This window comes from Asterias amurensis, chromosome 20, assembly GCF_032118995.1.
Source record: "Asterias amurensis chromosome 20, ASM3211899v1".
In the NCBI taxonomy this organism is placed as follows: domain Eukaryota; kingdom Metazoa; phylum Echinodermata; class Asteroidea; order Forcipulatida; family Asteriidae; genus Asterias; species Asterias amurensis.
Genome location: NC_092667.1, coordinates 8,966,927 through 8,987,797, shown reverse-complemented (window position 1 = coordinate 8,987,797; position 20,871 = coordinate 8,966,927). Strand labels below are relative to the sequence as shown.

General features: G+C 38.0%; 1 protein-coding gene across 1 annotated transcript; it reads right to left on the bottom strand.

Moving 5' to 3' along the window:
- Positions 1-768: 768 nt before the first annotated feature.
- On the bottom strand, positions 769-20,256 carry LOC139952536 (solute carrier family 2, facilitated glucose transporter member 10-like). The gene is made up of 14 exons (XM_071951704.1): positions 20,036-20,256; positions 18,601-18,757; positions 17,655-17,771; positions 17,431-17,537; positions 16,280-16,363; positions 14,411-14,514; positions 12,321-12,516; positions 11,711-11,797; positions 10,588-10,698; positions 9,491-9,607; positions 7,791-8,421; positions 7,110-7,232; positions 4,780-4,912; positions 769-3,645 (listed from the first exon to the last, which is right to left on the bottom strand). The coding sequence occupies exons 2-14, from the start codon at positions 18,740-18,742 to the stop codon at positions 3,480-3,482; spliced, it is 2,118 nt and encodes a 705-aa protein (XP_071807805.1). The 5' UTR covers positions 18,743-18,757; positions 20,036-20,256; the 3' UTR covers positions 769-3,479.
- Positions 20,257-20,871: the final 615 nt, after the last annotated feature.

The window sequence follows — 20,871 nt, the reverse complement described above, 5'->3', positions numbered from 1 at the left end:
AGGCAGGAAATTCCAAAAATTTACGAGCATAAAACCTTACGTGGTAAGAAGCACGGCAGCAATTGTTCGTAATGTTGATGATAAACGTTTCATGCATGAATATTTCTCAGATTGTGTTTTCCCATTACGGACTGCGTTGAAGTATAGCCACTCCAGATTTCAAATAAATTTCACAGGTTAGTTTTTTGTATATATCTACAACAGTCTAATTTGCCTTGAAGCATTCAACTTTATAGTCTATTAACAGTTTAATGTCAATAGCTTTTACTAGGGCTACTTAATTGATTGGCCCCATTAATTTGATTGTGCTCGCTTTCTTTTGTTCATTGTTTGCGTGCAAATAATGACATTGCCACTGTGGTAAACATTTTGTTGGCCAGAAACAGGCAAAATACATTGCACATGTACAATTTGTGACTGGTATCCTGCCGAGTAGAAAATTGTTCAGCAATATTTTCTGCTTAAGCACCTCTATGAAACTGAGCCCTGAAGGCTCTATGCCTGGAGTTTAAATTTCTTTATTTAACTCACTATTAAATACAATTAAAACAACTTTTTAAGGCAAACTGTTTACTTATCAAATGTTTCATGGGGTAAAATGGATGGTTAGCGCCATGTTATGTCACTGGAGACATTTTGCCATAAACACCACTGCCAAATCAATTTCATTAACAAGAACTCCAACACAAAACAAACAAACTTGACAACAAACCTTAAAGTTTGAAAAAAAGAATTATATATTTATTTTTATTCCTTAAGAAACCCTGAAGCAACCTTTTAAAAAAGTAGATTTGTTTTTAGAAACATATTAAAACACCTGTTAAATCTTCGATCATTTCAAACTCAGTTAATGTATAGGCATGATCAATATTTGCATATACCACTTAATTTGTATCAAGCAATAAACCAAAAGGGACACCGACTGGGTAAATTCATAAATAGTATGGGGTTGAACAAAGACAAATTAACTAGAATGAGAATCAGGATGCGGCGCTTTCTTTGTTCATCCGCAAAATTGTTAAACAAATTTCACCTAGTCAATTTCACTTGTGGTTTATTAAAAGCAAGAATTCACATCCCCATCATGACTCTGCTACCACTTCCCATGTTGTATGGTAAACTTGGGTCTGATCCCTAGACTTGATTTCAAGTCTGAGACTGGAGTTATTTCTCTGCATCAGCCAGCCGGAATTCCCCCCCGCAGATTTGCTATCACACAATCTAACTCGCAATCTCTAGGCTAATGTTTGTGATCCCTGGCTTTAGGGCAGTAACAGGTTGTATGGCTTCTGACTGGCACCCCTGAACAAAGATATTAACAAAATAGGGATACCGCTGGCACGTTAATCTAGAGGTCGTTTATTCAAGCCCGCCCTTTAGTTTTTCTTTATTCAATCCAAAATAAGTTACTTAATAATATTCTTTGAGTATAAAGGAAGTCACATAAGATCAACCCAAACACAAATCGTTAACATTTTTAAAGGCAGTGGACACTATTGGTAATTACTCACAATAATTATTTACATAAAACCTTTCTTGGTGACGAGTAATGGGGAGAGGTTGATGGTATAAAACATTGTGAGAAACGGCTCCCTCTAAAGTGGCATAGTTTTTGAGAAAGAAGTAATTTTCCACGAATTTGATTTCGAGACCTCAGATTTAGAACTTGAGGTCTCGAAATCAACCATCTAAACGCACACAACTTCGTGTGACAAGGGTGTTTTCTTCTTTCATTATTATCTCGCAACTTTGATGACCGATTGAGCTCAAATTTTCACAGGTTAGTTATTTTATGCATAGGTTGAGATACACCAACTGTGAAGTCTAGTCTATGACAATTACCAATAGTGTCCACTGTCTTGTATATTTATGTAAGAACATAACAAAAATACAATAGAATTTGCATTAAGTAATCTTTTTTTAAAGTCCATAATTCTGAGGATGCTGACAGTTTACAGACAAAGCAAATACAATAGCGCTTTTCAGATAATTTAAATTGTATGTTATATACATGTAAACAAAATTTTGAAGTCGAGTGTGACAGCAGTTCAATGAAGGCTAGAGGAAGCACTTTGTTGTTTAATTAACCTCACATAAGTATTTTACAACTTTGGTAAACTGTGGCTGTTCACAGGATTTGCTAACCATTGCTTGGCTTAAACGTAATAAGAAGAATTGCACAAAGATGTGTATTGTTATTGACAACATGTATAAGCCCGAATCTGAATTGGCCGCTACGGCTGTTGCTTATGGTGTTGCTAAGGTCGTCCTACACCTCAACGCATAATGACGCGGACATCTAGCTGTAGCCGTAGCTGTAGCCACTCATTCGGACACAGCCTAAGACTAATCAGTTAGTCTTAAAGGAACACGTTGCCTTGGATCAGTCGAGTTGGTCTTTGAAAAGCGTTCTGTAACCGTTTGTTATAAAATGCATATGGGTAGAAAGATGTTGTAAAAGTAGAATATATCGATCTACACAAATATGCCTATACATATATACATACAAATTACGGTTTCAAACGCTTTTTATAGACCAACTCATCCGATCCCAGGCAACGTGTTCCTTGAAGTTTTGACACAAAATTTTAATAAAATTTATGAAGAATTGCTTTTGCCTCAACTATAGACAAAAAATATTGCTCTCACGATGTTTTGAACACCAATTTTGGAATACGTGTATTAAAAAATCATGTTTTGTTTTTTTTAAGTAAACATACAAGTATATTTTAAGAATACAAGCTGTTGATAGTATAAAACATTGTGAGAAATTGCTCCCTCTGAAGTAACATACTTTTTGAGAAAGACGTTATGTCTCACTCAAATAATTAAAGACTTCAGCTGAAGCCTTTTATTATGCATCTGAAAGCACACAAAGTTGTGCAACAAGGTTTTTTCATTATTCTCTTGTAACTTCGATGACGACTTGAGCCCAAATTTTCACAGGTTTTTTTTTTTATGCATAAATATGTTGGAATACACCAAGTGAGAATACTGGGCTTTGACAGTTTAACAAACGTGTCCAGTGCCTTTAAGTACAGGAATATTGGACCAATATTATGTTTATGGAATATGAAGCGCAATTGTCACACTAGATGGTGGAGAGCGCCTCACGTGGGGGTGTTTAAACGGTTGATAATGACCAGCTGGAGCTGTTTATAACCGGTTGTTTCGGATACGTTTAGATGCACACTACTATGCGCACGAATGCATATCCAAAAACTGTCCCAGTCATAAAAATGCAACACACGTCCAGAGCTCAAGGACGTTGGAAAATGTATAAGTTTTACAGAGTTTCATACTTTACTACGCATTTTCACCAAAAAGGTTTTGAATGAATGGGAATAAAAGAGTAGTGACTCGCTCTTAAGCTGCCGTTTAAAACCTTGCAGGGTCACGGCCACGACCCTGCTAGTTATAAAAGCTGTTGTTCTTGAAAAGCCAAGAGAAAGAACCTTGACTTTCTACCTATTAGTGCGTCAGTTTTCTATGGTATCCTCACACACTCCTTCATCCACTCCGATGTTAACATCTGTAAAGGAGTCTGAGAGTGGAAGTCTCTGATGTGTGTTCTCATGGCAACACTGTAAACATGAACCAAGCCGTTTAAAACAGCTGTGTCCAGAAAGCCCTGTCATGTGGGACCTGTAGACAAAAGCATAGAGAAGTCTCATTTGAAAAAAACCGAAAACAGACATGGACTTTGAGGCATTGCATGGTGAGCATTGAGGTTTCAATGTATATTTCAGTTTGCAGTGACACCATGATGTGTACAAAACATGTCTACTTTTCTATTGCCGCTGAGTAGATTTCAGTGTTAGGGAGACTACTTAGTTCTGAAAAGAACTGTCCTGCTTTTATGTAACGGGCAGGAGGTAGGAAATCGGCCAGGACTAACATTTTTTCGCTTTGTGGTTCGAGGGGGTTCTGTGGTTCGAGGGGGGTCTCAACATTTCTACTATTTTTCTCTAGTCATTGTCAAAACAAAAAACAACAAAAACACCAACAGACAATAGCAAGTTGAAAAGAGCCATGTAACTTGGTGTGTATATTGTATGCTGCAGCATGTTTAGAACTCACTCCGCAGCAGTGAAGTTAATAACAAAAAGTCCCCTTGAACCAATAAGCGCAAGAAATTAGTCCTGTCCTACCTCCTACAATGTACCCCCTACCTATGTAGTAGTACGTAATAAGCAGAACAGTTCTTTTCAGATCTAATATACCTCTTCTGGAGGGTTTCAAACCTATGACTCCTGCATTATATTCTGAAATGCTAGACTACCAAGATTTCCTGCCGGCAAGCCGCCAGTTATATTGATATAAATATCAGTGTCTACTAAAATGGCATCGGTTTAAAGGAAACTAAGCATTACTTGGGTTTTTGCTATTGATAAAGAAATTACAACAGTTAACTTAGTGAGACTGTAAAAAGAAGAATTTTCTTATTTATTAGCCCCCCATAGAGTTCTTGTAGGTTTGTCTTGCAGCAACTCAATAACACGCATTGTTCATGCAATGCACCATCTTCATAGGAGTTAAAACACAATTTAGCGAGTATAGTTTGAAAACTTAACAGTAACTCAGCCATGCAGCAAATGGGAGTCCAATAAAAGGCACACTACATGTATTTAAGTACATGTAGACACTGATTCATATTATGAGTACTATTTATTCACTGCTTATGCATCCTTTGCAGGAGTTTGATAAGCAGTATTTTCCATTTAAGCAGAGATTGGGCGCGGAACTTGAAGGTCAAAATTGAATCGATGTTACTCTTACTTTTTGTTGAGCTTGGCTGATATCTGCTCTAAAGATCTATTTTTGGTCTCTGGGACGATGAGGTAAATAAAGATGAAGGAAACTGCACATATTGCACCATATAATAGGAAGGTCCAGGATGGGCCAATACCATCTAAGAGAAGAGGAAAAAACAGTCATGCAATTAACGGGCATTCAATCAGTTAAAGACACAAGACACTTTCAGTAATTGAGACCAGTATTCTCACTTGTTGCGTATCCAAACATGCATACAACAACAATACACCATACTCCATACAATCCTACTAGAAACCTCCGTTCTGCTAACAAAGACACTCTCGTTATCCCTTGCCACCAAAGCATATGGTCAACATAGATATCAGTTTGCTGCACCTCACTTATGGAAAAATCTCACTCTACACATCAAACAAGCCACCACGATCTCAAGTTTCAAGACTCTTCTCAAAACATGTCTATTAAAGTCATCATATACATAATTAATTTTATGTTTCCTCTGAGCGCTTAAAGACTTTCTTTTGGAGGTGTTAAGTGCTATGGAAATGCGGTTGTTATTTTTGTTATTATTATTAACAAATCTGTGAAAATTTGGACTCAATTGGTTATAAATCGAAGTTGCAATAATGAAAGAAAACACACCCTGGCACAAATTTGTGTGCTTTCAGATGCCTAATAAAGGCTTCAGGCCTTAAGTCTTTTATTATTTGGTGAGAAATTACCTCTTGTTTAGAGGGAGCTGTTTCTCACAATGTTTTATACTATCAACAGCTCTCCATTGCTTGTTACCAAGTAAGTGTTTATGCTAACAACAGTTTTGAGTATCTACCAATAGTGTCCAGTGCCTTTATTAAGCAAGAAAGCAATCACAGCAACCAGTCAGTCATTAAGCAAAGTATACATGTAAGTTCAAGTAATCATGCAAGATGGCAGTTAGTCCATCACTCAGTAGTCACTGAATCAATCAATCCAGGATGCAAACGCTCTCTTTACAGTGCTCACTGCCATTCAAATCCTCAAGCCTAAAGAGACAGAAATATGTTGATTGAATTGTGGTGATTGGAGGAATCTAAAAGCAAGCATGCATACTAATTGTATTTATTTTAATGAGAGATCACCTTACATCACAACGAGGCCGGAGGACCACTTCAAGGGGTGATGGCTACCTACATTTAACTGATTTGGGCTATCGGCCCAAATCAACCACCCTGTTGCCAATTTACCCTTTGGGCCCTTTCACAGTCCGTAAGGATGTATGTACAATGTAGGCATGGGAAACATCCACTAGGAGCAATACCTTCCCATCTTTTTACAACTTTTTTATAACACTAATTCTTCACACTTGGTGCATCTCAACATATGCACAAAATAACAAACCTGTGAAAATTTGAACTCAAGTGGTCGTCGAAGTTGTGAGAGAATAATGGAAGAAAAACACCCCTGTCAAAAGAAGTGTGCTTTCAGATGCTTGATTTCGAGACCTAAAATTCTAAATCTGAGGTCTCAAAATCAAATTCATGGAAAATTACTTCTTTCTCGAAAACTACATTACTTCAGAGGGAGCCGTTTCTCACAATGTTTTATACTATCAACAGCTCCCCATTACTTGTTACCAATTGTGTCCACTGCCTTTAAGTGCTTTACTCAAGTGTCATGACAAGGATCCAAACCCTAAATCTGAGAAAAACGTATGTGACAGTAGCATTTCTAAGATTCAAATTTTGGGGATAAAAACTGATATCTTTTTCCATAACTAAATCATTACTTGGAAGTGAAATAATTCTCAAAAGGCTCTATACTATGGAAAGCTGTTGTACTTTGAACTAACCTAGTAAGTTTTAATTGGCACTAATTTAAGAGTGATTACCAAGCGTATACCTTCCCTTTAAATGAACATCTGTCTGCTACTCTCCGGCTCCCAATGGGTTATTAAAACACTTTCAAATTAATAAACTTCTCATATTTTTTATGTAATCTTGGTTGTTGCATTTAGATTGATTTGATAGTTTAAATATACTTCCCAGACCTCCTTGAACTATACAAATATATGGTTAAAATTTTTATTTTGCATTCGTCAATGTAGTTTTTCTTCCAGATATATCCTTGTTAACATTAATGTTTACATTTCAGCTTCTCAGATCGTTGTTAAAATCCTTTTGTTTCATACTTTGTCAAGATGGTCTGGGGGTCATCCATGACTGTTGAGGTTGTCCTATTTCTTTAAACATGTGTTTATGTATCTTATACCTTTAATTGTAAAATGTAACGTAATTTATCTTCTCCATTTTTTGAGGTTTTGTTGGAAAAAAAAAATGGAAAAAAATGAAATGACTTACTTATAACATCCAGGAATGTTAGTGAGACGACAACGTTGGTGCCCCAGTTAAAAATGGATGCCAGGGAACTCGCTCGACCCCGTATACCAGCAGGGAAGATTTCGCTTAAAACCAACCAGCCGACTAGAAAAGAAGAAAACAAACATACAAAATACTTTCTCACTGTCTTAATCGTGATGTGATTGTTTTGAACAGGCAAATTGGGTGAAATTCAAGAAGTTTTTCTCTTGCACATTGTGGTGATGAGTGGGACATGATGAAGTCTCAGGAAGATTGATGCTGGATCCATTGTGTATTTGGTTTTGTTTTTCCGGACGACACACGATAAGAGCGCCAATTGGTTACATAGTTCTTTTATGGTTTGTTGTGTTGCATAGTTATTGCACGTAGAAGACGTATTATTTTCAATTCACGCTGCTATGGCGCTGGAATCTAGTATTGCTTTTATTTAGGTCAATAGATGATGTCGATAGAAGACCAACTGAGAGGTTCTGGTTTTAACACCATTTGTCTACTTACTGCTACTATGATATTTGTTATTTACTCCTGGGCTGGAGGTTGATTCAAAAGAAAAATTGATACACAGTTCACCATGACAGAAGTCTCCTGCCACACCAGGAGTAACAGTCAAATGAGTAAACTTAACAACATTTTACAGAACATGGAAAGAAAAATGCTTACCTGGTCCAAATCCATATGAATATGCTCCGACATACAAGGTCAATGAGATAACTGCAACTATCTGCGCCAATCCAGGTCCATCCTCCGTAGACATACCACCGGTACTTGTAGCCTCAGGCTTTAATGTTGTCATTAATGCACTGCCAGATTCATGTGGTGAAGTTCTATCACTGACTCCACTTACAGCAGCAGTTGTATACAGATTTCCTTTCTTAGTCTGGCTTGGTTGCTCAGGTACAGTCATCCCTGTCAAAAGTCCCCCTCCTGTTACCAACGGTGATAAGGTCACTTTTGTACTACTTGATGTTGACCTTTGACCTCCGGGATCCACCAATGATAAGGTCACTTTTGTACTACTGGATGTGGACTCTTGATTTGCCTTCCGTTTAACTCTGTCTCTTCTTGTCTCTTCAAAATAACCTTTGCTTATTAATCCAATTAGGAGTTCTGATGAGTTTCTAGACATTTCCTTTACTGCCGAGTCAGGAATTCTCAGCATACTGAGGTCCATTTGGTTTAGTGATCTGTCCAGACGGGATGTATCTTGCATTTGAGACATGACAACCGTTGTTAGATTCTCCTCTGAGGTGTTCATAAAGCAGGTCCTTTTAGCCGTAGAGGGGAGAGAGACCTGACAATTCAAAAAAACAACAACAAAGGTTTACTCACTGTAGTTTTATTCGGAATTCAGAAAGATGAGAAAACTTACACTCATATCGTGTACAATGTGGCAAGTCAGTTTAGGACACATGTTTACATATACGCCTCTCTTAATATACATGCATGACGTCACAGTTCTTACCAAAAATGAGGCCATAGGCGTATGTCACGCCAACACCAGTACTAGCCACTTGCAGTGGCTGCGCCTATGGCCTTGTTTTGGGTTAGAATTGTGACGTCATTCATAATTATTATGCCCTTTTCACATTGTTCATGTTTATCTCTTATCCCTGGGAAGCTTTTTACCCAACGGTTACCCCTGATGCACTTTCACACTGTACCCTCAGATGAAATCCCAGGTCCCTAGTCCACAGGGTTCCGGCTGCCTGTTTTAAGATTTACCCAAGGGTTTTACTGCTCACCCCTACCACACAGCAGGGCTGGCTATTCCCTAGGGTATGTCGGTTTGTCAGGGTAGATCAGGGGTAGGCAATCCTAGTAGTGAAAGGGCTGACCATTGTTCCCTGTGGATGCCCTTGGGAAACAGACAACTATATATCTGGCTAATGTACACAATTGTTTTGACAAAAATCTGATTTGTTAGAGAAGTAAAATAAAATTAAAGTAAAAATTAATCTGATATAGAGAGTCAAAACTGTACTTTGATGACAAAACCAAGAGTGATCATACATGTATGCAGGGGTAGAAATAGATATCCGAAATACTGGGGCCAAGCTTAGCCCCTGGGTGAGCAAAAAAAGGACCGGCCCAGAAGGATTCAGCAATGTTTCGAGGGGGGGAAATGGTTCACGTAAGAATGGCCAACGTTTTTATTATAAGCGCTGGAAGTGTTGTAGAAATAGAGGGTCACAGGACATTTTATTGTGGACCAAGCGCTAACAGCGCAGTGGCGCAAGGTTATTTCGAAGCCTGTATTGACTGACATAGAGGGTCAAAGTCATTATTATTATCATTATTAATATTATTATTATTATTTATTTGCCAATTCACATAAAAATACAAAACTACAAATGCTGTACCTGGGTGACAATACCAAGAGTGAATATAATGACTGTCATGATTCCAGCTCCAACTAGGAGAAAATGGCGCCTTCCTGCCTTGTCCACAAAACAAAGACACATAAATGTCGTCACCACCTAAATGGAATAAGAACAATTGTTAATTTTTATTAGGGAAAGGTAAATATTTGGTTTGGTAACTCTGAGTAAAGCACCCATGTCATCCAGCAATTTTTCCCGGTAATTGTTCTTTTTAACGATTAGACTCCTTGCACCGACCTCCCATGCAGAGCTCAACAGTTTGCGCATAGACCTTTTTGTAAATACCCCAAGCATTAACTGTTGAATAAGGTGCATGCTGGTCTAGCTAACAATCAAACTTGATCGCTAGCTTGACCAGCATGCACCTCATTCCATGCCTAATGCACATGTACCAAGTAGTTGTGATAAGGTCTATGGTGACCCAAATGGCATACAGATATGGTTCGCATCAAAAATAAATTTAGATTGTTTACAATTGGCATCAATAACAGGATGAAAAGGAAACAAGAATAAATGTTCAGTTTTATGAGGGGAAAACCCCAGTGGTAAAAACCAACGCAATCAGGTAGGAACTAAAAACCCAATCCACAAACAAGGCTCCGGTCCGCTGTGTGGGATTCCAACCAAGGTCAATAAAGGTAAAGAAACAACTGAGCTAAACCCAGTCCCCTCACGTAATAACACACATTAGATCTGACTCCCAAAATGCTGCCACCAAGAGGTGACGATGCATTTTATAAATAAACAAGAAGCCTTAGCTGTATGTCCTAACACTTGTAATGCAATTCATTTGTGGTTAATTATTCGTAATCTGAGATGAAAAGTTGCAACCCCTGAAGGTAATCCCCTGGCTGCTGCTTCCCAGGTTTTATCATAAATTTGGGTGTGATCCCTGGCTACAGAGCAGTCAACAGTTGTATGACTTCCTGACCTGCACCCCGAACAAAGATATTGACAAAATAAGGAGACTACCAACATAGGGCTAGATAGCTCAGTAATGGTAGAATGATGGTATACTAATACGGAGGTCATTGGTTCACATCCCGCTCTCATCTAGTTGTTTTTGTTCAGCTTACCTTAACTATTCCAAGTCCAACAGTTGCTAAGGTAGCAGCAGTGTTACTCTCAAAACCAAGAGATTTGAAGATTGTTGGTGCATAGTATAACACATTGGTCTGGCCAGTGAACTGAAACAAACAAAAACAATGCAAGTAAGATTATGCTTTGCATGACGTTCTCATGTTTTTAACGCAATCGACTAAATAATAACGACACCGTTTGTTATTGAAAACCAGGAATGTTTCATAAATAATGAATGTTTATGAGTGATGAGAAGATTTCCATGAAGTGAAATATGTAAGATTCAGTGAGGTAAAGCAACAGTTGAATGGTACAATTCCATCTTTCAATGAATGATAAATAGTATCTCCATTGCAGGGATGCAAAACATCTATTATTTGTTTTACAGGCCTATAACATCCAAGTCCCGGTCGTGACACTTGTGTCCCTGAGCAAGACACTTAACTGTAATTGCTTCTCTCCACCCAGGGGTAAATGGGTACCTGTGAGGGCAGAGATGGTTACTTGTGATTTATTTAGCCGAGTAGCCCATATAATTGTCGCACAGGCTGTACACTTCCCAGGGAGTTGAGATGGTTTAAGGAATGATTTAAAGCCCAGTGACCAAGGGTAATAATGTCGGAAGCGCTTTGAGAAGCCCTCGGGTGTGAAAAGCACTTTATAAAAATGGGTGGTTATTCATTAATAATAATTGGTTTTTAAATAGCACTTTATACACCCAAAGGGCATCTCAAAGCGGTTCAAACATTAGGTCTCTGGTCACTGTGCCATCTCAGCTCCCTGGGGAGTATACAGCTGTACAACACATACGCGCTACTAAGCTATCACAAGAACCATCTCTGCCCTCACAGGTATCTATTCACCCCTGGTTGGAGAGAAGAAATTGCTGTTAATTGTCTAGCTCAAGGACACATGTGTCACAATCGGGACTCAAACCAACACTCTGCTGAACAGAAACAACAGAGCTTGAGTTCGGTGCTCATATCCGCTCGGCCACGACCATGATGACACCCACAGCAGATCTTTATTATTTGAGAATGAGGATGAAACTGGGAGAAAACACAGAGGAATCTGCTTTTGGGGGGATCATCTTTTGAACAAATAAACAGAAAGACATACCTGCTGAAAAAAAACTAGTCCAGCACCAATAAGAAAGCGCCCTCTCATGTTGTTAACGGTACTCAGAACATCCCACACTCTGTAGTCCTTCAAAGACAATTCAATTTAATTCAATTTAATTCAGCTGACTGTAATAAGAGTACATTCATTGCAACTCAATTCTTTACATGCAACACAAAATAAAATGATGGTACATCATTGGTTTTTCGAGGAGTAATTATTTTAAACTTGTAGTATTTAGGAAACATTTTCCTAACATATCCCAGTTTGAATGGTTGCACACAGTGTTGTAGCCCACAGAACTAACAAATTTTGCCCAGCACTCTGAGCAAAATACAATGTTCTGCCCAGCACAGATTTCCCTCAGATTTCGCTTCAGCAATGATGGCCCCATAACATCAATAACTTTGTTGAAACGCTCGCCCTTGGTGGTTGGACTAAATTGGATTTAGAGTCCGACCACTGAAATTGGTCTAGCTACAACACTGGTTGCACACTAGTTTTTGAGAGAGTACATTTGTTGGAGATCTTCGAATTGTCAAAAATAAAAGAAACAAAGTCTGAAATAGCAACATATTTCCTGGCAGAGTTCTGTTTTCTTATTACTTACCTGTTCTGTGAGTAATGAGTTTCTAATGACACTCAGTTCCCCCTCGATGAGCTCAGTGCCTCTGAGTTTCTGCAAAACCGTTCTCGCCTGTGACTCTTTCCCTTTCTGCATCAGGAACCGTGGGCTCGGAGGGAGTAAGAACATTCCAACCCCTTGGATAACAGCTGGCAATATTGATAGGCCAAACATATACCTCCTGTAAATAAATAAAAACTAACAGTTAAAGGTTTATATTTATTTCATATCTCGGGTAGATAAAAAGTACAATAATGCACATTAATTAGGTAAAAACATTTAAAAATACAGCAACGATCAATTTAAATACAGAAGGATTGTCTAAATAAAATTTTAAAAAGTTCCTGTCTTGAGATTCTCCTCTCCATCCAGTTGATCCTAGAGAGAACAAATATAAATGACTTCTGATCTGCACTCCCAAACAAACATATTGACAAAACAGGGAGATCGCTAACATAGGGCGATATACATTTACATGTACATGTACATAGCTCAGTTGATAGAGCACCGGCTTGTTAATCCGGAGGTTGCAGGGGCCGATTTCACTAACGTCTATGTTTGCGATCATCGCTAACACACTTGCGATGAGATCGCAAACCTCAAATCCATCGCAATTGCGATGTCGCTAATTCTGCGTTTCACTCAAGTCATCGCAATTGTAATGACGTTAAAAGGGAAATAAAGTTTTTGTACGAGGCTAAAAGTAGTGACCTTTGCGTCCCACAACAAAATCGTCGCTCGAAATGAAATGGCATTGTGCAGTTTATATGTAAATCGCAGGTCATGTTGGTGCACACGAACTATTGTGGACGATGTTTAGGCATTCATTTACAAAGGGTTAAAGCATTTATAGGCCTATGGCCTCTATTATAATTTTAGATTTTAATAAAAAGTTTTTGTAAATCTGTTGTAATGGTGGGATTGATGAAAATTCTGACATATCCGTCTCATAATACTAAGCTTCACACTGTCAATTTGCCTGGGCCATTACATTACACATTTTTTCTAAAAGTGATGGTTAAAATAATCGAACCCATATAGTATCTCCTTTTTACCGATATTTAGGGGCTCTTTGCTGCAATTGCGTCGCTGATAGTTGTCATCGGCAATCTGAGTCTACCAGGTAAAATACAGCAAGACTATATGTAGCGCCACTCATTTTACTCTAAATCATGGACAATTTATACGTCAAAACGTACACCGCTATAACTATAAGCACATAATGGCGCAATGTATCATAAGTTTGCGATGAACTTTTTCTTTGCGACCACTAACATGTCATCGCAAGATTGTCATCGCTAAATAAAACTTTGCGACAAGTATATTCATCGTTAAGTTTTAGTGAAATCGTCAGCTAAAAATCCATCGCTAAGTTGCGATGGATTTTAGATTTAGCGATCGATTTCGGCGTTTGCGATGACCAAAAGGCGTTAGTGAAATCGGCCCCAGGTTCAAAACCCGCTCTAGTCACTTCATTCCAACCCAAAAATGCATTGAAATTTATCCAGTCAGTTTTCCTTGTGGTTTATAACATGTAGGCCTACCTTGCCATGCTTAAATTTAGTGTCACAAATCCAAACCGCTGACCTACATACATGTGACTATACTAAAAATGCTAAACATACTGTAGTGTTAGCCAGTGTCTGGGCATCTTTCGGCAACCTTGTTTTAAATTGGGCAACATGTCTTATCCGTTTTTGTTTACATAATTGTAACGGAAGAAATTGGACACCAAGTTTTTAAATTTTCAGAAAATGTTTACACCCTTTTACCAAATCCTGGTTAAAACTGCTACTTAAAAGTATTAGAACACAAAAATGCAATGAATGTGATTGTGGTATTTGATTACATGGAGGTGCATTACGGGAACACAAAACCGTAATTTGAGGATTTATAAGCAGGTCAAATCGTCAAAACTGTTCAAACATAGTACACGTTTCAAAAGGGCCAAAACTGCATGATGATGAATTGTAATTTTAATGTTTTTAGACTCGCAAATCCAAAGTGAATTTCACTGTGCATTGTTACATGTATATGTGTGACAATAAAACAGAATGAATGAATGAGTGACTTACCATCCTGATGGCACTGATATTAAGAAGAAGTTGACAAGATACGCTACGAGGATACCTAGGGTAATTCCAACTTCATTCACACACACTAACTGACCTCGCTTTGTCTGTTAAAGCAATCAATGAAAGTATGAGGAAGAAGGATGGTATGACATGACTACATGTGTATGTGTAGTGTTAAACAATGGTTATGGCTTTGGCTTGAGTTTGACTTGACTGTTAAAAGATTCGGGTACTTTTTCAAAATGTCCACAGATTTACATTGAATTTACACGGTTTGAAGATAATGTAGAAAGCTTCCCTTCAAATATTACTTACTGGGGTGCCGTAGTTTTTGAGAAATGAGTAAAGCAAGTCACAAAATAATTTTCGTCTCAGTGAGACGAAAATTATTTTAGCATGTAAAAATGTATTAACCAATTATGGTATTATACCATACCATAACAGGTTAATACGCTTTTACATGTACATGCTAAAACTGAGACGAAAATTATTTTTGTGACATTGTTTTACTCATTTCTCAAAAACTACAGCACCTCAGTTACTAATATTTTAAGGGAAGCTTTCTACTAGATCATTATCTTCAAACTGTGTAAGTTTAATGTAAATCAGTGGACATTGTGTTTTGTGTTAGAAAAAAGCACATTGACCCTTAACATTTAAACCAGTGGCTTCTTATATGACGCTCCAATCCGTCACTTTAGTGATGCTCATTTTGTGATTGTAAAGTCTAGAGAGCTCGAGGTGCACTACAATTTCTGATGCGTTTGGTTTTTAACTTTGGCAGAATAAATAAATCTATTCTAATCTAATCTAATCTCATGGCACACAAATTATTATAATTTATCTTGTTATAGTTCATGGAAAAATTTGACCTTTGCCAACAGTATGGTACAATTTTGGCAGCCATAAACTACGTAAGCTCAAGTATTTAAAGAAACAAAATCGTGCACACGTGAAACTCATTATGGTTGGGACCAACTTATTCACTAAGTTTGAATATGCGTGAGACTTGCAGTCTATGAGAGCATTAGTCAGTTAGCGGTTGCATTCCACTCTGATGATTTTAACAATATCTTTGAAAAGTTGATGGTTGGATACTAACGATGTCTTCCAATAACAATATTTAAGTTTCTCCTCATGAGTATCTGGAATACTTGTGAATTTAACAAAGGAAACAAGAATAGTCTGGATCCAAACCCTCAAAAATACATCCCCTTGTTTTGCTTTATACTTTGATTGATTCAGTATTGCACAGCTAATGGTATCAGGCAATACATCTTCAAGAATGATGCAGCCATTTGTTAACCTTCCACTTAAATCAAGGCAGAAAGGGGAGAATAATATTTTAATAATAACAATAATAACCAGTTTTTATATAGTGCTTTTCACACCCAAGGGCTTCTGAAGGTGCTTCCGACATTATTACTGGTCACTGGGCTTTAAATCATTCCTTAACCCATCTCAACTCCCTGGGGAGTATACAGCCTGTGCGACAATTATATGCGCTACTCGGCTAAACAAATCACAAGAACCATCTCTGCCATCACCCATTTACCCCTGGGTGGAGAGAAGCAATTATAGTTAAGTGTCTTGCTCAGGGACACAAGTGTCATGACCGGGATTCAAAACCACACTCCGCTGAACCATTCGGTGCTCTTATGGTCTCAGCCATGACACCCTATACAAATGATAAGTGCTCATGAGTGCAATGGTGAGAATATTTTCATGAATTGAAAGGTGAGAGATTAATGAGAGACCGCCTTACATCACAAGGCCCACAGCAACTTCAAGATGAGAGCCTTGGTATGCGCAGTCATTTGGGTAAAAACAAAACTCATAGGTTTGATAGAAATAGGGAAAATAAATTACCGATGGGGAGATTTCTGAGATGTAGATGCATTCTGCTATGGCCGACAATGAAACGGCAAATCCAACGATCAAGCGACCGAGAATCTGAAAAGCAATAAAACCAAACTAGACATTAGGTGTTTGTGAACAAACACAAAGCTGTTCCGTGTTCTTTTGCTTGGATTATGTGCTAAAAGGACCAAGGAGTCTATAACTGAAAAAAAGTTTGAACATTAGTTCAATAGTGTTTTGAGTTATGGTGCCACTTCCGGTTGTAGAGGTCGACATGGGGTCATGGTAACCTAAGGCTAATCTCCAATGTAACCCTAACTGAAAAAAGTTTCAAAATCGATATTGTCCCACTTTGGGTTGACCCGGAAGTAGAGGTCAAGTTGGTATTTAGGCCAAGTTGGTATTTGAATTGGCGTCTACACAGCTATGACTACGGCTGTTGCTAAGGGTGTTGCTAAGGACCTCCTATACCTTAATGCATGATGACGCGGACATCTAGCTGTAGCCGGCAATTCAGACACAAATTCAACTCACAAGACGAAAACAAGGTTTAAAAAGTCTGTTCAATGTCACAGGCCTGTATGCTTCGTTTTTGAAAGGGCAAGGACACCAAGGCATTCTCTCCTTGGTAAAGGGCACCGATGAGGATATTGTAAAATTCTACTGTTAGCATTTCAAGGGCACCAAGGCAATGACCAGGGGCATGGAGGCAATCACCTTTGTTGCCTACGTGTTGTATCAGGCCTGCCGTCGATTTCACAAAACTCTTCCTAACTTAAGACTTACCTTAGGACTTACATGTAGGACGAGTCCCAACCCTGTACTGTAGCATGTAGACCTTAAGATTAATCCTAAGTTAGGACTAGTTACTTGTCCTAACTCGAGATAAGACAAGTCCTAACTCTTTGTGAAATCGACCCCTGATGACATAGTAGGTGCTCAAAAAATGTCTGTAAACACTGCTTTTTACATGATCCAAGTATAACTACCCATTGTAGAATGCAGAAAGTACCTCAGCACAATGCATGTCGACCAACTTTGCCCACCATTTTGGGAGTCAATTCTTTTTTGTACATTTTCACTCCCAAACTGGCGGACAGCATAGGCATTTGTAAGTACGCTGCCCATTGTGCAACAGATTAATAACACAATATACTCACAAGTATTTCATAGATAGGAGCACAGGTTAGTATGACTGCCCCAGTTATGAAGATTCCAGTATTAATAATGATGGACCAGCGACGCCCGATCCAGTCCACTAGAAACCCTGAGAACAAATATAAAACCACAGTAATATGGAGTTATATACAGCTTTTAAGTTTTTATAATAAAAGCAAAACACCACCAATATTTCACAAGCAAATTGTGTCTCTTTGTAACTTACCTCCAAATAAGGCTCCAATGAGAGCACCCACCAAAAGAGAACTGACAACCATTTCTTGTTGTAGACAGGACAGTTCAAATTCCTCTCTTAACTGAAGAAGGGCACCAGACACAATACCTGAGGGAAAGTTGCAATGGGTGTGAGAAAACTAACAATTCAAGTTCTCCAAATAATGGTCTGAAGGAAAGATCATTAATGAAGGAGGAAGAGGTGAAATCTGAATGAATCTATTTGAGTGCACACATCATTGTACATTATCTCATCACTGTAAGCAGATCTCATAACTTTCAAAGCTCTTCATGGCCTACAGTATCTCCTGTCTAATATATTTTCTCCATATATTCCTGTTCGGACTACTTTTCCCCATAAAATTCTACATGTTCTATTGTGAATGAAATTGCCATTTCATTGCACTTTTGTTATGGAACGACGTAACATTCAAGCTCGCCAAGCTTTCAAGGGACTTTAAAAACTCATAATATTTGTTTGAGTCTTTATTTTTGCAACTTTTGCTCAATAGGCCCTATATTATTTCATTTCGATTGTTCATGTTCTGTGTTGTGCATTAAAGGATTAGGGTACTTTTTGTAACACAAAACACAATGTCCACAGATTTACATTAAAGTTACACTGTTTGAGAATATTGATAGTAGAACGCTTCCCTGAGAATATTACTTGCTAAGGTGTGTTTTTTTTTAAATGAGTAAAACAATGTCATGAAAATACGTTTTTACATGCTAAAATAATTTTCGTCTCATGTGCGGGATGATCACGAGACAAAAATTTTTTTCATGACATTGTTTTATTCATTTCTCTAAAACTATAGCACCTCAGCAAGTAATATTTTCAGTGAAGCTTTTTGCTATCATTATCTTCAAACTGTGTAAGTTTAACGTAAATCTGTGGACATTGTGTTTTCTGTCCTACAAAAAGTACATGTAATTACCTATATCATAGCCAAAGAGGATACCTCCCAATGCAGACATGATTGCAGCCACAACGACGAAACCTGTTGTATCATCTGCCTTGTGCTCTGCATGGGTCAAAGACGCCATCTCATCCCCTCCAACCTCCAGTTCCTCCATCATTCAGACCTCCAAGTGCTTAGGATTTGATGTACATCAACATGTTTAAATTATTTAGGCCCTATAGCTCATTGTCCTATCTTTTTTTACATAAACTGTTATTGTTATAACTTGTTTTTATTACTTGTATTACAACCAGGTCTACGAACCACATAGTAATGAAAAGAGATGTAATAAATAATTGCAGCTTGTGCAAATAAAAAAAAGGGCCAGCTTCAAAGATTGCGCCCAACACATTATGACAAATTATGCACATTTTGTACAGTATACATCAGTGCACAAAAGTCTTTACAAGCTAGTAAGAATTCAACACTTGTCCAACAGAGACATTGATTTCTATTTTGTTTAACACAAATATTGTCATCCAAAGGATAAAAACCGACAATTTGCAACCCACCCTTCAAGTCAGCATCATCAAGGTAAATATGAAAAAAATGTGTAAATTTTATTCAAAATGGTCAATCAAGGACCTTTTTACCCTGGACTCATTCACGTTGTATGCAACGGAGTAGTTGCTATGGAACCCTCCTGCCGACGGTGGCGTCGGCAGGAGGGTTACGTTATAGCAACTAGCAACGGAGGAGTCCATTCTGGGCTAGGTCACTGTGTTGTTTAAAAGTAAAGCACTACCTTATTCTGTCTTATTCACTAAATATTACACATAATATAAAAATATCTGATAAATTACACTCAGTGAGTCGTTGGACCAGTTCCGGATCATTGACCAACCACATAAGGGCCGGATAACTTTCCGTATGGCGCCACCACTTTTTCACTCATTTTTACAAAAAAGGATATCTCATTGAGGTAAATTAAATACTAAATTATTTCATATCGAATGAAAAAGTGGTGGCGCCATACGGAAACTTTTCCTAAGGGCCTTTAAGGCCACGTAAAATAATATACCAGGTGATTGTCAAAATCAAAATGGAAAAGTTTCCGTATGGCGCCACCACTTTTTCATTCGATATGAAATAAATAATAGTCTCTAATTTACCTCAATGAGATATCCCTTTTTCTAAAAATGAGTGAGTCCCAGAAAGTGGTGGCGCCATACGGAAAGTTATCCATCAAAATTACACCTGAATAAATTAATTAAACGCAAGATCACATTGTTACTTTGATAGTGTCCACTACTCACACTGAAAGCACCACACCCCCCCGTTCCTAATCTAGATGCCGAACAGGCTTTGATGAGTACCGACATTGATGTAGATGTAGATCAAAACATGGAGCAATTATTGCTCCATGATCAAAATAACTTCAGAAAGTAACAATAACATTAACAATTCTTACCAGCGAGAGCTCCTCAAAGTCTCAAGTCAAACGGTCTGAAATTACCCCTTATTTTCTCATGGATGTGTGCCAAACAGCAACGTTCAAGGCACAGCTAGTAGTGGTACTGTTAACAGAGCAAGGAAGCATGGAGGTGCAATGTAGATCATAAAGACAAAATTAAAACTGCTTACACAGCATATTAAATGTAGTGAAAGTGCAAAAAAGTAGCTCTCTCTGTCCTGTACACTGTGGATGTGTAACACACATACTGTATACAGCATACATCGTGTGCGTTACAATGTTGACTTTAATATTTACACATGAATTACTACTTTGTGAAAGAACACACAAGTAGTCAGATACCCATTAGTACCAGTGTTAGTGTAACAATAAACAACGCTGGGATACCAACGCATTTGACACTTAAAGGGACTCGCTCTTTTAAAGGGACTCCGTTTTGCATTTAAGGAAGGGGAAAAGTAGAATTTTTACAAAAATAGGCCATCTGAAAATCTTCTTTATTTTCAGGGTTATAAAACTGTATCATCATATTTATTAGGCCGTCATGGCCGAGTGGTTTAGAGCATCAAATTTTGGTGTTTTATTTTGATCGGGGTGTGCGGGGGTTCAAATTCTAAAGTGGCACTTGGTTGTGTCCTTTAAATGCATCTTAGCAAATTTGCTTTTAACATCCATCTTATTTTAGAATGTTCAAAGTTGCCAACTATAAAAAGGAAAATGCAAACTTGCCTCTGATTTCAGACTCGGTTGTTCCTTTGGTAAGGCCTACCCCTGTCAGCCAGTTTTTATCAGTTTTTTTTCTAGAGAATAAAAATCAGAAATCCCCCATCCCG

Bases quoted from the DNA above. Each gene is read 5' to 3' on its own strand.
- LOC139952536 (XM_071951704.1), bottom strand. From the start codon at position 18,742: ATGATGGAGGAACTGGAGGTTGGAGGGGATGAGATGGCGTCTTTGACC. The intron at 11,798-12,320 runs GTAAGTAATAAG...TTGTCTTTGAAG, and splicing joins ACTCATTACTCACAGAACAG to GACTACAGAGTGTGGGATGT. The intron at 9,608-10,587 runs GTAAGCTGAACA...TATTCCATTTAG, and splicing joins TTGGACTTGGAATAGTTAAG to GTGGTGACGACATTTATGTG.